At 50.9% G+C, this 17,122-nt stretch overlaps 1 protein-coding gene across 3 annotated transcripts in view; it reads left to right on the top strand.

The window, feature by feature from the left end:
* The first annotated feature begins 1,946 nt into the window (after positions 1-1,946).
* The window catches only part of PTDSS2 (phosphatidylserine synthase 2), a 32,162-nt gene continuing 16,986 nt past the window's right edge, over positions 1,947-17,122 (top strand). The window contains exons 1-3 of one of the 3 annotated variants that reach the window (XM_065635720.1): positions 1,947-2,170; positions 8,821-8,922; positions 13,195-13,277. In XM_065635720.1, coding sequence (XP_065491792.1) covers positions 1,968-2,170; positions 8,821-8,922; positions 13,195-13,277 — 388 coding nt within the window. In that variant the 5' untranslated portion in view covers positions 1,947-1,967. The other 2 variants (XM_065635721.1, XM_065635722.1) reach the window with 2 other exon arrangements.

Here is a 17,122-nt window from a genome sequence, read left to right as displayed (position 1 = left end):
CCGGTGAGGCTGCCCCCGGAGCTGCCGTTGGTGCAGCACAGCAGAGGACGCGGGCTGGGGTGAAGCCCTGCTTGCAATTCAAACTGCGGGGTGCTCGGGAGAGTCCGTCTGCTCTCCAAGCAGAGCAAAGGCTGCTTGTGCTGCCAGCCGCTGGTGCCCAGGACCGCCAGGGCCGCCAGGGCCGCCAGGGCCGCTGCCGTGGGCGGACACCGCTCACCCTGCTGAGGAAGCTCCGCTGGACTCGACGCGTCGTTCACGAGGGGTTGGCGTTTCCCTCCTTGGAGAGTTCCCCCTCGTCCTGCAGGTCCAAAGCAGCGGCGAGGGGCTCACGTCAACAGGCACAGGGGTCAGGAGGCTGTGGGTGACCAGGACCTGGCCCACCGCTTGCTGTGACCCCAGGAACGGGCATTGTCAGCTGCCCCGTGAGTAGCGTGTGGTTTTAATTTGATGTTTCGCACACGTTGTGGCTATAGGGTGGGGGGAAAGGGACACGTGGAAGAGTTTATTCACACTTCCTCTGTGAGACGTGGTGGATGCTCCTCCCTGTGCCGTGATCTTAGGGGTCTTTTCCAGCTGAAGTGATTCTATGGTTCTACGACCTCAGGCTTTGCTTGTGCAGAGCGAGGCGGTGGTGGCATCTCTTGAGCGAGCCAAGTGCCTCCAGGTCTCATAAGACACAGCAGGGTGGCCAGGAGAGCGTTTCGGGTTGGAGGGGATCGTGCAGCAGCCCCAGGTGTCCTCACAGACCTGTTGGTTGTGTTTTCCCCGGAGGGCAGGACTGCTCCCACTTCTTCGGTTAAATCCTCTGGCTCAGCGGTGGCAGCTGCGCCACTCGAGCTGCCTTTGCCAGCTGAGATGAGCAGGGGGGTGGCTGTGCCAGCACGTTCTGAGGGTTCAGAGCTGATGGACCAGGGTCCCCAAACCGGGTGTCCCTGTCCCCAGCCCGGCTGGTGGCTGCCATCCCGTGGCCAGCTGCCTGATGTGCAGTCACATCCATATTTCCTCTCATTTCTCCTGGGTTTGGTTCCTGCGGGGCCCGGAGCATCCTGCCCTGGGCTCTGGCACGGCCGGGGCTCCCGCGCCCCCTGGCTTTGTGCTGATTTCTAAGAATAATTTGGGAAGTTCTGCTGCGGGTAAGAGATCCCAGGAGGGGGGTGAGGACTTGTAAGAACGCAGCAGTTGTGGGGACGCAGCAGCCTGCACTTGTCTCAGGATGTGCCTTGGTGTGGAAACGCAGCCCTCTGCCAGCAAAACGTTCACATTTTGGCAAACGCCAAAGTGGTCGGACAGTCGATATTTTATTGCGCAAGGAAGCAGGAGGTCAGACAGCCGCGGTGCCGGGGATGGAACCAACTGGAAAGCGCTGTCTGGGGTACTTGAGAGCAAAGAGCACTTGTCCCTGAATAATTCAAGTGAGTGCATATTACGCCATTTTCTTTAATTAGCATTATTTGTTTACGTTTGCCAGAATGTAAGGACTTCTAGCAACAAATACTGCTACAGTTTGCAAATGGCGATTTTTGTGCACTCGCAGCATGACACTGCTCTGTCAGAGCTGGACGGGCTGTTTTCTGTGCTAATTTTTTCCCTTCTTTCATGTGTTGTTTGGAAGAGGAACCAGCCCCCCCTGCCCGCGGACACAGCGCCCCCCTGTGCGGCGGCGCCGGGCTCGCGGCCTCACGCACCTTGGCCAGACGTGCCGGGGGGGCCGCTGGCGGCCTTGGGGGCGGCATGACCTCAATGTCAAGGTCAACGCGTTTGGATGCCTGAGGCGCTTTAAATCGGGAGGGGGGGGGGCGGTTGCCACGGCAACAGGCCCCGCCCCGCTCGGCCCCGCCCCTTCCCGGGGCAGCGCTGTGCGCCTGCGCCGGCCGCGCGCGCCGCGCCTGCGTGGGGGGCGTGTCCCGGCCCGCCCCACGGAGCCGCCGCCGGGCCGGCGCAGCGGCCGTTCCGCGGCCCGGGCCGCCATGAGGCGCGGGGAGCGGCGGGGCCCCGGCGGGGCGCTGGGCAAGGCGGCCCTGGAGGAGCAGCAGCCCCCGCAGCCTAACGGCGGCGCCCCCTCCGCCGCGGCTGAGCGGCCCCCGCCGCCCGGAGCCGAGCGGGAGAGCCCCGGCCTGCGCCGCAGCACCGAGTCCGAGGTGTACGACGACGGCACCAACACCTTCTTCTGGTGAGAGCCCCTGCCCGGCGCCCCGTGCCCCGGCGGTGCCCGTTGCGGCTCGCAGGGCCGTGCGGGGCTGCTGCGGACACGGCCGATCGGGGGAGCGAACGGTCACCGCCCGTTATCCGCGGCGGCGGCTGCGACGGGTCCCGGCGCTAAAGCCGAGAAACCGCGGGCCGCGGCTAAAGGTGCTTTTCCTGGTATTGTGGTGCGAGGAATTACTGTTCTGTTCCCTGGCGATTCAGCGGTGATTTAGGGCTGAGTTTTGCCAGCGGCAGCTCCTTTCTCAGCGCTGGTCACGACCCCTCTCAGCCCAGCGGGACGGCTCCTCCTGCCGGGGCAGCCCGCGGGGGGTCCCCGAGACCCGGGCAGCCCGCGGGGGGTCCCCAGCACCCGGGCAGCCCTCGGGGGGTCCCCAGCACCCGGGCAGCCCTCGGGGGGTCCCCGAGACCCGGGCAGCCCGCGGGGGGTCCCCAGCACCCGGGCAGCCCTCGGGGGGTCCCCAGCACCCGGGCAGCCCGCGGGGGGTCCCCAGCACCCGGGCAGCCCGCGGGGGGTCCCCCGAGACCCGGGCAGCCCTCGAGGTGCCCCCCGGCACCTGGGCATCCCTCGGGGGGTCCCCATCACCTGGGGAGCCCATCGGCCGTGGGCAAACGTTCATGCTTGATTCTGGTGGTTCTGTCGGCATCGTTCATGTGAATCCCACCTGCTTCTCCCCGCTCCCGCGGTCTCGGACGAGGCCTTTTCTGTCCAGGCTGTTTCTTCTACTCCTGCTAGAAAGCTGAAGTTGTTGTCCTGAAGTTCTGCTCCTCGGGTGTTTCGTGTGGTTTTGTCACATGCTCAGTCCAGAAAATCAGTGCGGAAAACCCCGACTGTCTGTGTTAGGCCAGATAGGGCAACTTTTAAAAATTCGGTCCTTGTAGGAAGAGATGTGTTTGTACCTAGAAAGGCACTTCTAAATTCCGTCTTTGCTGGAGTTCTAGAAATCCACTTCAGCGCACGTACCTGCGTGTCCGTAGTTTTTCCATGTGTATTAAATGCATGTTCTCCGTGACTAAGGAACCCAACCGGCACTGGAGCTCCCAGTTGAGAATAGGGGCTGAGGGTGATGTGGTTTGGCTGCAGTGTGGCAGGGAGGAGGAGGAGGAGGAGGAGGAGGAGGAGGAGGAGGAGGGCGCTTGGCTCTCGCCCTGCCGGTCTGGGCAGCAGCGGAGCACAGTGTCTCGACCTTGATGAAGCCACCAGTTCTGGGTGATGTTTCTGCCAGTCCAAACTGTGGAGGACCACGTAGGTGCTGCTGGATCGCAGGATGGTCTGTGCGGGAGCCTGACACGCACAGGTGTCACCGAGGGACGTCATCTCGAGGGCAGGATCTTGGGGACCACCCTGCTGCTGCCACACGTGGGCTGAGGGAGCAACTCAGTAGCTGGATCCTGCGGAGAGGTGCCGTCATATAGATGGAAAATGGGTAAAACTCTCATTTTCTTCCTGTCTCGTGAAGGTGGCTCTTTCCAGGTACTTTGTGATGCCTTAAAAACACCTATGCTGTTTTTATTGTATAATCTCACTGTGTTGCACCTTTTCCCTGCTATGGGGTTGAAGTCTGCCGCTGCTGCGGGGTTGTCACCCTAAAATCAAGGCTGTAACCGCAGTTATCCCTTAACTGATCTCAGAACATCTATTACTACCAGCAGAGAGCTAGAAACACTCAGGCTTGCCTGGCAAGCCGCTGTTCGGGCTAACACGTTCGTGTTTCCAGTACCTTTGATTGTTTCTTGCCTGTCTGCTCACTGAATTGCCTTTCTGAATACAGACAAAGGGCTCTTTGTGGCTGAGGTTTGCGCTTTTGTTTTTTGTACAGTGGGAAGCACAGTAGATTGATATTTTTACTGAGCTAGCATGAAAAACCACTGTTGGGTTTGGTGTTTTGTTTTGTTTTAGTATCCCCACATAGAGCTTTCTACAGCATCTCCGTGGCTTTGTCTCTGTAACCCGCAGCAGAGCGTGTGCTGGTGCGTCTCACACTCTGAGCGAGCATTTTACGGCAAGGAAAATGAACGTTACTATTTTGGAGCGTCCCAAGTACATAAAGAAATTTAATCGGCGCTGTGTACCTTTCTAGATGTGCACAAGACTTGCTGCTGGTCTAAGAATAGGCACTTTTTCTTACCTGTGAGAGTTTAAACAGATTTTGGAGCGCAGCCCCCAGCTGCGAACCAGCAGCCCCGTTCCTGCCGCGTTACAGAGGTGGGTCGTGGAGCTTTCGGGCAGTGTCACACACAAACTACAGACTTTGGGTTGGCTGCCACTGCTTATTTTTTGTGATCTAGGTGGACAAGAGAGTGTCACAAACTGGCGTTGACCTCTGATTTTGGCCGTGGTGACACCTGGCCGTTCGCTTTGGCCTGTGCAACATGAGTGTCTCAGTTTGATGTCTCTAATTTTGAACGTGTTATCAAGATTATGACCAAGGTTAGATTTTTGCTGAAGGTTTCAAAAACCTCTCTGTGTCCAAACAGGATTATTTATCTGTTAATTACAATTTTGATATTGAATGTCAAAATATCGGTCAGCTTAAAGTTATTTTGTTGTGTTTCCCTGTACCTTATCCTTCACAATAACTTAAACGCTATTCTGCTGTTGAAATAATAGATTTATCGTATTGTCCATTTGTCAAATTTGCTCAGAATTCCCAGCATGTCAGATGATGTGTTGGCATGCGGAGGGCAGAGAGCTTTGACATTCATTCATCTTTTAAAATCTCTTCTAGAAATGCTTTTATGACCTTATTGTTATTTAGAATCAAGAAAAAGAAATTCTCTTGAACAAGTTGACGAAAGGCTGAGACAGGAGCAGTGGGGTTTGTTGGCAGATTTTCTTCTCTAGCAGTAGCTGTTCACGCAGCTTTTCAAAGCGAAGAGGCAAACTGGACCGGCTGCTCTGTGCAGTTTTGTTTCAGTTAGCAAACTGACAAAAAGATGAATAAATAAATCCTTTGCAGGGTGTTCTCAGTGCCTGTGATTGTATTTAGTGTTATTGCATCATTTGTGACAAACAGGAACCCCGGTGGGTAATCAGGGTGCGGTCGCCTTCACTTAACATGATTTTAGGTTGTGCTGGAGACGGAATTTCCTTAGGTCATTTTGGCCATATTCTTTATGTGGAAAACAAAAGCTTTGATAGCAATTTCCTTGAAAAAACTGTGCTTTCTAAATGTGACAGAAGAATGAATGGCCATGAAAAACAGGTTGGAAGCAGAGTTACTCCTGTGCCCTGGAAGATCCCCCTTAGTGTTCAACTCTGCAGGACAAGCATTGTTATGAAAACAAACTTTGAATTATTTCACCTAAATGCCCTGGTGTATAAATGGGAGAGAGCTAGATGTGAGATATAGAAAGATATAGTGCAGAAAAATGAGCTCCTTAATGTTCCAGCTTTTTAGTAGTTCGGGATTTGTTGTGATTGTGCCTCCCTGGCCTTACCCGTTTCCGTGTGCGTGTACTTTCAGGCGCTGCTTTCTCTCATTCCTGACGTAAAGCCTCCCGGCTGTGTTGCCGGCACCCGGGTTCAGTTCCACGGAAACCCCTCCTGCCGATCTGGGAGCCCCAGCCTTGCAGAACACGAACCTTTTGGTGTCATTCCTGCCACCTTGCTGGGGATGCTCTGGGCCGTGCCGCCTTCCTCGTGCCATGTTAAAGTGTACGTGGAGGTGGAAATAATCCCGCGGGATGCGGTTTAATTCATCCTGGCTTCACTCGCACAAGCGTTTCTTCTGTATGCAGTTCATTTCTCTGGCTGCTGCAATTGCTAAACATTTTGTTTTGTGAAATCTCTGTGGATTTCTCTTTTATGTTTTTAACTCTCAGGCCGTGGAAGGGTGTGCCTGTTTGCCCGGGTGGTGCTTTGTGTGTGGCTTTGGTTCTGACAGGTAGGTTTGTGCGCGGCTGTGCTGCCCGTAGCAGCTGCCAGCGCTTTGTCACCATGTGCAGGTTTCTGTTCTGAGCTGCCAGCTCGCTCCTTCCACGAGACAAACCCGTCTAGAAAATCTTTCCTCCTGGTTCCTGGATTTCATGCGCGACTGAAAATGTGTTTCCGTGGCTTGCCGCCTTGAAAACTTACTCGGGTTGGATGTGAAACCTGAGCTGCAGGGAAATGAGGAGATATTGGCCTCTAGTTTGTCATTGAGCAGGGAAACTGATGGTTGTGACACCAAAAATAAACCCAAAGCAGGGGCAGGAGGCTCTGAAACCCCCATGGTTTCCTTTGATACACCCCCCCAGCAAGGAATGAAACGGGACCATCGTTGATGCGTTTGTCTGAATGAGGAGGCGCTGATAACTGGTTTTTTGGCAATTCACAGGGCACCCAGCGCATTGACAAAGCCATTGGCTTTGTACAGGTGTGCGGAGGGTGAGGTGGGGGGGGGCAGCATTTCTGGGGTCGTCTGAGTAGCCTCTTACACAGCAGTTTCAGAAAACAATAAAACGACGCATGAAATACAATGCATAGTCTTGCAGTTAATGTAACCTTTGTCAATGGGCAAAATAAAGGTTGGGTTTGTATTAATTATGTCCAGATATAAACGCAGCTAACAAGACCATGGTCTGATCTTTTTGACATGTTGATTCCTTGCTAATTTTGAAAATATTCGTGGGTTCTCTTTGTTTTGTGTTTTTGTTTGCAATGGGGTTTTTTGGCAGGTTATTTTGTTGTGTTTTGGGCTGTGTTTCTGTTTTGTTTTTCTTTTCTGGAGCTGCTCAGCCCGTGTCCTCTGGGTGCACGGAAGGTTAGAGCTAAATGCCGAGCACCTTTTTAGCAGTGGCGGAAGAGGATTGCGTCTGCTTACGAGGTATTGCGTGTGTCTCCCGGCGGGATTACGGGGATGCTGGGGGACGTGCCTGGTTTGGATTAGGGTGGAGCTGTGGTTCAGAATAACTCTTACCTTAACTTTCAGAGCGGTTGTACATAGATTACTGGGATTGATGCTTAAAGGTAAACCAGGGGACTTCTCAGAAATCCTGGGTGATCTCCGGTTTATCATGCGCGGTACAACTCGAATACATACAGACTTTGGTCTTCTGACAAAAAAATGAAATGTAATGCTAGCTTCTATTACAAAATGATATAGAAAGAAAATATAAGAGCCGGTACATACCAATACTTGTCGAATAGTTATTTTCATTCACAGTTTTTCTTTTCTTTAAACTTTGTGCTTTATACCTATGTTATTTTAATAGTTTGTATTAAGGGATGTTGTGCAGTCCTTTAACACAGAACTCATGCCTTGTGACTTGTCCTGAACTGGCCAGACTTCCCACTGAAAACAGTAAATGGTTCTCAGTAGGAATGTTCAACTTTAAATTAAAAAAAGAGCAGACAGTGGGAGGTGAGAATATTCTCGATGTTGTAATCGGAGGGCACATGTGTTGCAGTCAGCCAGCTGCAGAACGTTCCTGTCCCGCGGTGCCCATGTCACCCCCACCGCCCCACACTGAGTGCCGCGGCAGAACCGGCTGCGCTGGGGGGTTTGGGGAAACCCCTGGCAGGGACCCGGCTGCGCCAGGGGGTTCATTGGAAACCCCTGGCACGGACCCGGCTGCGCCGGGGGGTTCGGGGAAACCCCTGGCACGGACCCGGCTGCGCCGGGGGGTTCATTGGAAACCCCTGGCACGGACCCGGCTGCGCCGGGGGGTTCGGGGAAACCCCTGGCACGGACCCGGCTGCGCCGGGGGTTCATTGGAAACCCCTGGCACGGACCCGGCTGCGCCGGGGGGTTCATTGGAAACCCCTGGCAGGGACCCGGCTGCGCCGGGGGGTTCATGGGAAACCCCTGGCACGGACCCGGCTGCGCCGGGGGGTTCATTGGAAACCCCTGGCACGGACCCGGCTGCGCCGGGGGGTTCATTGGAAACCCCTGGCACGGACCCGGCTGCGCCGGGGGGTTCATTGGAAACCTCTGGCACGGACCCGGCTGTGGGTGGCTCTGCAGGCAGTAACCTCTGCAGTAACCTCTGCAATAATCTCTGCGATAACCTCTGCAGTAACCTCTGGCCGTCAGCCTGGCTGGCTCCTCGGGGCTGAGATGAGGTGGAACTGTACAAGTTACTGGAAATGAGGCATCTGGAGGCAGCATCGTCATTCTGACAACCACAACTGTTCTTGTTCAGATTTTTTTTCTTTTTAAACGACTAGTTTTGCTTGCAATGTGTAATTCCCATGTCTATAGAGTGAATTCCCTTCCATTTAGTCTTAAGTCTTCTCAGTCTGCTGCAGTTGTTATTAACAGGCTTTGAAAGAGAGCTGTGTGGCAGCACCGTCGAGGATGTACCCAACAAACCAGGAGGGAGACCTGCAGGTTTTTAGATCTAGATATTGGTGCTGTTTTTTTCAAGTTGCTCCTGTTCACTGGCAGGTGTTTGTCCAAATGTTCCTTAACCCAAAGCACGGGGGAGATGAGCTGGACCCGTTCTTGCGCAGGCTGCTGTGGCGGGCTGGGAACCACACCAGTGCCAGCCAAAATTCTGGTTTCTGTGCTGTACAACACCAAAAGCTTCTGTACTATTACCGACTGTCGTATCAGACTTACTGTGGATTCGCTGACGGGTGAAGATGTGAGTTTTTCTGCTTTCTGATTCAATTTTCTCTCTTCTAAATCGCAGGAGAGCTCACACCTTGACAGTCTTGTTCATCCTCACGTGTGCGCTGGGCTACGTAACCTTGCTTGAAGAAACCCCCCAGGACACAGCCTACAACACCAAGAGGTAAGCGTTTGGTACAGCCCCCCCAGGACACAGCCTACAACACCAAGAGGTAAGCGTTTGACACGGCATTTCCATAAGGTGAATATAAGAACAGGGTCACGATACGAATACGTTACCATACGTGCTTTTACCTTGTGGACAAGGTACCTCAAATGACCTTTGCCTTAACTCCTTTAAACGCCCGACCCCTCGCAAAATGACAAACCCAAGCATAAGTCTATAAGCTCCTTTGATGCTGGTCCTCGAATTTAATTTCTAATCAGTTTAGCGTCACTCACTGTCATACCTGGTGCCTGCCGTGTGTGATTTAAAACAAAATATAAAACTCTTCCTAAAGCCTTCAGTACTGGCCGTGTTTCTCTGGCAGTGATTCTGCTGCTTTTTTGTAAAATGACCTAACTTTCTGAATTATGTCAGCTGTGACTAAATTTTTCTGACTTAAGCCCGTTTTGTAAAATTATGTTCCAGATTTCAATACGGATCATTACTTGTTGAAAATCAACAGGAGAACTTGTAGCCCAAAGGGAAACTCTTTGAAACTAGGAATGAGATGTCTTACCTGTGTGATCCGTTTCTACCATAATTTAAATTGATCAAATGTAGTTGAATTTCTCCTCTTTTTAAAGAATTACATTAGGGAACAAAAAGGGGGAAGAAAAGTGGTCTTTTAAAAATGTAAGCATATTTTAAAAATTAAACACTTGCTTACAGACTGCAAAGCATCCTTGCTATGAGCATGGAAATAATTCTGGTTTCTCCCAGTCTGGTTTCTTAAATATCATGGTGGTTTTTTTCCCCTTGCCATTAAAGGGTTTCTTCCCATTTTTTTTGCATTTTTCAAAGTGACTCACGATATAGTATTCATTGGTGTGGAGATGCAGGAATTAGGGTATTTCCTGAGTTAATCCTGGTTGTTCTTCTGTCAGGTACGCAGTAGCTGGAGTTAATGTAATTCCCACTCACACGTGGCTGAGGGTTTGTATTTGTATGAGGGGTGGAATGGAACAGATCGTAACACGGTGCCCGGTCTGGAGCCGGGAGGATTTCTGCACGGCTTCGGTGTGAACAGATGCTGGTTTATTCCCAGATCCAATGAGTGAGTCTGGGGGGCGGACAGAGGTGTGACACCCTCTGGAGTGACAGGTCAGGGTGAACAGGGGGAAAGCTGAAACAGAAGTGATGACACATCACTGGGGAGTAATACACATCTGAGGTGACCCAGTGCAATATCTTATTATCGAGATTAGAGCCTTTACTTCTTTAATAAACCAAACCAGAGAAGATTAATCAGCAGAGTAACCTTTCTTTCATGAAACAGAAGTTGCTTTCTGCATATTCAGTGCAGGGAATAATGCGTCCAGTTGGTAAAATCAATTGAACAGCATCATACCAGCAATGAGTAGCGAATGTTCTCTGATCCCTTCTGCATCTCTAACCGTACAACCACTTGAGCAGCATCCTGAGAATTGTTACAGTCTTCCCAACACTGGGTTTGGTATTGGTTTTGGAGGACTTATCTCTGTCTGCACACACGCTGCACCCTTGTGCTGTTGCCATAGACATTCCAGGTACGTGCGGAGCTCTGAGATAGTGGTTAACTGCCAAATCATTGCTCCTGCAAACCGAAGATCAGCGCAGACAGAACGCATGGCTCCGTGGCCTTTCCCGAGCTTTACCTCTTGCCCTGGCCCAGTTTACGGCGCAGATGGAAGGGTCTGGTGATCGGCACCTTCCCCTGCCGAGTCCGTGGTCAGTGAGCTCCTGTCGGGTCTCAGTTAAATCTCTTTCCTGAGGTCTTTGCAGTAAGCACTAGGCCAAGCTTAGCACCACTGATCTTGAAGGATTCCAGCTCAAATCACATCCCAGCCGTGTTCGTACCTTCTCTAGCATCCATGTGGCTGCTGCTTTCTTACATCTCGTTGATCTTGACCAATTCTATGTGACTCTTCAAGTGTCTATTTGAACAAAAAGAGGCATTTCAGAGCAGAGGTGAGATGGTCACAAATGCATAAATATATCTGTATCCCAAATTTTCACTTTTTTTTTTTTCCCATAACTTAAAATACCTTATCCTACCCTGAGATCTTTTTCAGGCTTAATGTGGAGCTATTGTGTGTTTCGATCTAAAATTTTGGCCTGCGTTAGGCTGTCACTGTGTGCAAATATTTCCCGGGAACACTTGCCTGCTTAATGAACAGAAGCGGTTTTATTACCGCTGAGCAGCGTCTCTAGCTGTCGTGTTTTTTTATTTCCAAGCGCTGCACACTGACAGTGGAGCAGTGTCACGGTGCCTGGGTGCAAAGGCTCAGCCCGCGCTTGCCAGCACTCAGCCCCGTCGTTCCCAGGCTTGCTGAGGGCTGCCAGCGTGCCAGGACCTGCACCACGGCTTGGAGCAGAGCGTTGCATTGAAGCAGAGAACACGAATCGCTGTGCTGGCTGCTGCCGCTTAAATTGAAGCAGGGAACAGGCTTTGCTGTGCCGGCTGCTGCCCGTCCCTGCACCAGCTGGAGCAGGAGGTCGTCACCACAGGCTCCCATCGTCTGCCATATCAAAGTGCTTCATCCCGTCACCCGCAGAGGCAGCCGAGGGCAGGGCGAGTGGCCGGGCTCATGTGATAAACCGTCAGCAGAAACGATGGACACAAAGCAGAGCATGAACCTATGACATCACAGGATGTGGTGTCTGTAGCTGAGATTTATGTTTGCGTTTGTTTATACACTGACATTTCAGTGCCATTTTTCTTCCTGCAACACACTAGGGCAATATTAAAGGAGGAAATTTTTTTTGAAGCTAAGATTTATAGAAATGTTTTACGTGTAAATCTAGTCCAAGTTCACTAGGCTCATGCACACAGATGTGGATGTGATACGTGTGATCTACTGGTTCTGCAGCTGGTGGTGCCACCGAGGGGATCGTGCCAGTCACAGCACTGGAGGTGGCACAGGGAAGGGACAGGGACAGGGAGATGTCACGTTAAGAGCCTGGAACAAAGGGTGACGTACAGACACAGACAAGCTTCATTGTCTTGTGGCTCTGAATGAAGTCTTAAAATAATGCACACAATAGCTTGTTTGTGCTAAGGAAACTTGCCGTGTTCTCCCATTCTTACTTGGTTAAGTGCTAAAATTATTTCTGTAGGCATGTTTGCTATTGAGTGTCTGCCTGATCTGCTGCTGCAGAAGGTGCATTGGCCCGGGAAGGTGCGTTGGCCATGTCCTCTCGAGCTGCCCGGGGGCGGTTTGTGGAAACCCCACCTCGGATCCCGGGCGGTTCTTCCCTCGGGCCGTGGGAACCCGCTGGCCAGGCTGTGGCTCTGGAAGCTTCCCAAGGAGGCCGTACAGTGGTGTTCAGGGGAGAAACTTAGTGACCGCAGCAAAAAAAAGATAATGGAGCTGGCAGGGTTGTCATGCAAATCTGTGATTTTCTTCAAAACTTGAAATAAACCAAGATAGCTGAAACTCCAGCTTCTTTCAGCGCAGCTGCTGCATCTGCTTTGGCTGAGGGTGGATTTTGGAAAAAGGAGCATAACTGCAGGTTCCCGTGGGGATGCGGGGTCAGGTCATCTCCAGGTTCAGGGAGATGAATGACCCTCAGGAGGCCTGAAACAATCACCTTGGACACCACAATTCGTGGCTGAGCGTAATGACGGCGAACAGGGAGATCCTTATTGTAACACGGCTCAGAATGCAGGCTGTTCTGTGGAAATGTACATTTGTCGTCCTGCTATTTCCAAATACAGACTAGTGACTCAAAGTGCTGAATATTCTCATTATTTGAGATCAGCTGAAAACCTTTTCAATGTTTTCATTTTTGAAAATTGTGACAGAACTATCTATTAGCTGTTTTCATTCCATAGCTGTTTCTGTTGTGCCTCCTGGGGTCATATAGCAACCAAAATAACTGAGTTACATCTGTTAAATAAACCCCATTTTCATTTTCAGGAAGCACCAATGTTTTATACTCAGAGGTGACTGTTGCAAAATAGTTTTGATAAAACCTTTTGTGTTCTATTTTGAAGTGTTTAACGCATGAATAGTCTACTCTTGCTTCTGGTATGTAACATTTTATCAATGAAAGCAAAATGATCAGGTGTTGTCTGTGGCTCCTGCGAACAGCCGTTTTATTTGCAGCCCAGAGTTGCACCGTTTACTGCAAATGGGCACCTCGTACCTGCGGTGCCGCGGCGGCCAGCGCTTGAGCAGAGGAATAGAATTGATGATTTCGTGAGGAAGGTGAAGCAACAAAATCACTTTGTTCTGTTTTCCCTTTCAGAGGTATCGTTGCCAGTATTTTGGTGTTCCTGTGTTTCGGAGTTACACAAGCTAAAGATGGACCATTTTCAAGACCTCATCCAGGTAATTTCGGTCACTTAGTCACTCAGATATTTCTGATAAATGGCATGGTTTATGGCGAACCTAAATATTTGTGTTACTTGTAGAGAAGGTAAGTGGTAATTTAAATAGTAATAATATAGCTTAATTAACACTGCACACTTACTGCATAGCCTCCCAGCTTCCGCCCAGATATTTTAATATCTTGGATTGTTTTGCTTATTTTCAGGTGTGAAGCACTGAGAAAGAATTAAGCAAATTTATACAGGCTTACGTAATATTCCTGAAAGCATTAAGCTCTCCTACAGTCAGATAGAGCTCCAAGTATTTCTTATGCCAAAACCTTAACATTCCAGTTTAGGGATGCTATTCTGTATGAGAAATAGCAGACCCATTAGGAACCTCAGTAAAGCAGCCTGTGCTTTGGAGCCATGCCCACAGCACACCTCTGCAAGCTTAGGGGTTTATTCAGAAGTTTGCATTTCATGAAATATCAGTTTTTAGTCTTTCCCTGCTGTTACAGTTAATTCTGGTTCCTCCCGTACAACAAATTCCTCCTTTTAAGGACACCAGTGATATTTGGGTGCTCTGGTGGTTTTGTCACTTTTATTCCCTATGACAAAGTAGTACCGATTGGATGGGGAAAGCGTCTGCCGGCCCTGCATGCTCCTGTCCTGGGGCCAGCAGCCGCTGCGCTGGAGCGGAGCGTCTTGCAGCACCGTCAAATCCTCCACGAACAGGGTGATTGAACGACCTCCCACGTGTTCAATCACGTCAAATACTGAGTGTATTCATGTTGTCTTTGGCCTTGGCTCCCCGCTTCCTCCAGCCCGTTGGGGATGGTCTGCGGAGCAGTTTTCAGGGGCCGCGGCAGGTGGCCGGGACAACAGATACCTCCTCGGTCACGGCAGGACGTGCGGGTGCCTGTTTGAAGATGTCAATCCTCCTCCTGTCCGGAGGCTCTTGCCAGCCCAGAGCCCGTGCCCCGCGGCCCGCCAGCTCTCCAGTTACAGGGTGTTTGGGCCGGCGAGTCTCTGACCTTGGCCGCGCGGAGCCGTTCCAGGAGAAGATCTCATCGGGAAGGCACCGGTGGCACAGGCCGCTGCCATTTGTAGGGCAGGAGGAGACCTCTGGGTCACCGCGGTCACATCAGGTCTTACACCAGCTCCTCAAGCCATAGCTTCCCAGGAGCTCGGTTTCACACCCTGCTCTTCTCAGCTGAATTTTGGAGCCCTGTTATGCAGTGTGTGTGTACCCAGTTCTGACCAGCTCAGAGGTGCTTTATTTTTTTGTGCCTTATGTTCTGTTTAAATAGCTCTTCTTTACTCATTGTTCGTCTATCTGATTTATTTACACACAGCTCACACATGCCACCTCACCATTGGTTTTCCCAAAGCAAACAAATTTTGCTAAGGCAACAAGTTTTGCTTTTAGTTTCCCCTCTCAATATAAGCCTGCTTTCCCCACAACATTTTGGTAGTCCCTCTCTTTGTGTGTTTTGAGTTTTCTTCTTTAAAATGGCTGTCCAGAACGTGTAGGATATTGCAGATGTGTGAGCTCCTATGTTTTTGTGACAGTGTTAGTGCTTCCCAGCGTCTGGCAGCACCCTGATGTCTGTCTGTATGCTGCATGTGCTTTTTCCTGGCTGTATTTCAGCGATCGCCAAGTGACTGGTGGGTAGCACGAACCCCTGTTTCAGCTGGTGAGCTCACAGGAAAACTCACTGGTTCTGAGTGTGAAACTGCGTTATAAGCCGCTCCATTGCCCTGGTCCTTTGAGATGAGCTGATTTTTCTCTCTGCTGCCCCTGCCTTCCCTGCTGCTGCTCCCTCTGCTTTGTGTTATTAACTTACTTTTCACTAAAGCCATTAAGGAAACTGTTCCAGGCACCACGTCAGTGCCGTTCGTCCAGCCTGCCTGCCTTTTGCTGTTACTGGCGGTGTCAGCTTTAGCCAATGGCTCATCCAGCTTTACCATTTTACTGCTGATTTCAACACCCCCCCAATTTTCTCCAGTTGAACTAGTAATTTGCTACATGGACCTGCAGCAGCTGCCTTACTGTAGTTCAGAAATGTAGGATTATGATGAAAATAGGTATGTATGAGTATGTAGGCAAGACTTCTTTACAAACTTAACCTGGTTTTTATCCCCTTTTCCATTTCCTTCCTGTAAACCGTTGGCTTCAAGGCCTCTGTTTGGTTCCATCCAAACATTCTAGCAAAGGAGGAGCACTGCCTCCGGCCCAGGGAACAGTGTTTTACAGGGGATGAATCTTAAGCTCTGCTTGAGGGTCTGTTTATTGGTGGGTGAACACCCAGATTTGGGGAGCGTAATGCATTTCGTCATAAAATTAATCGTGGATAAAGTCAGTGTCAATACGTTGACTTTTTAGTATTTGCAATAAAAGATGTTCCTCATTCTTATTGCCAGCTCCTTTTATGGAGCCTTGAGCATGCAAACAGCCCGGTGTTGTAAGAGCTTAATGATGCTTTATTGTCTTTGTCAAGATAACATGCCCACATCGTAATTTTAAAGACGTTTTCCATGGCAGTTATTAATGCCCTAAGAAACAGCTTTTAGTATTCCCAAGCTGTGCCAGCAGTTATTTCGACTTGATAGATAACAGCACAAGGCATTTGGAGAGCAAAGGGGGAGGTTCTGAAGGAGCTGCAGCTGGAGCAGTTTGTCGTTCTGCAAAGGAGAAGCCCTTTCCTTAGGGCTTTATCCAGGGGACAGTGCGCGATCTGCCCCGTTCTGACAGCTCCTTTCGCAGATCGGGCATCTGGGTGCTCAGCACTGCTTTTGCAGAAATGTCTTGGGATAGTGGTACTAACCGGCTGCTTTTTCACTGACCAGGTGGACTAAATGACTCTTTGTGGGGACTTGGACAAGCCGAACTTAACTCCTGTTTTTCTATGCTGGCATGGCGTTTAATGTGTTCAGCGTTAGTTCAGAAGCACAGGATTGCCCCGCAGAGCTAGGACGGCGGTGAAGCGCTTGCCTGTTGTGGTGTTCCCCCTCCTGGTCACTGCAGCTCCCAGGTCCCCGCGCTGCCTCTGAACCCGAACCTGCCGCGTAAACCTTGAGCCGAGCAGTAACGGGAGCAGCAATCGCTGAGCAGACAGCTCTCCCCGCTCCCGATCAGCCCTTCACAGCTTCCACACGCTTAGCGCCTCTCAGATCAGCGCCTTGCTTGGGCAAATAACCGGAGGTGTTTTTCCTTCACTCACTGAGCCTCTGAGGTGGCACGGGGCAAACTGGAAGCTGTGCGGACGGGCAGGGTAAGCGCCGGTTGCGTGCTCGGGCAGGCAGTGCCTTGTTACGTGTTGGTCTGGAGCTCACAGCCTCCCTACAATGGCAGCAGTTCAGTGTCTGAGCACGGTAATCACTGACCGGTCAGGTATGTAAATGACTAGTTGAAGCCTACTTAACCAGGAAGATAGACCTGGTTTGAGGGAGGCTCGTGGTGACAAGTGCATTTAAGGAAAACAAATATTAGAGGTATGCCAAAAATAACTATAGCTAAAGCTGAGGCCAGTCCAGAAGAGAGAACACGATGTTTGTACAGCTTGGGAAACATCTTGTTTCTGGTGTACATGTATAAAGTGGTCTTCAAAACCTCTTGGGTACTTAGCCAGGAAAAAGCACACTCAATTATAACCAGGTCTTCTTTCTTTATTATGAGGTACCGCTGAGCCTGTTCAGCAGCTGCACATCACCCGAACCCTGTCAGACAGGAGAAGGAAAGCTCCCATAAGGATTTAGAGTTTTGTGCTTTCTGAACTGTGTGTACGTCCCTTCAGAGCTGGTCTGCCGCCTGCGTCTGTGAGCAGCGTGAAATGTGTCACCCAGGGCATTTTGTGAGGCTCG

The sequence above is a fragment of the Caloenas nicobarica genome, chromosome 5 (genome assembly GCF_036013445.1).
Source record: "Caloenas nicobarica isolate bCalNic1 chromosome 5, bCalNic1.hap1, whole genome shotgun sequence".
Lineage (NCBI taxonomy): Eukaryota > Metazoa > Chordata > Aves > Columbiformes > Columbidae > Caloenas > Caloenas nicobarica.
Note: the sequence above shows the minus strand (reverse complement) of the source record. Positions and strands in the feature narration are given on the sequence as shown.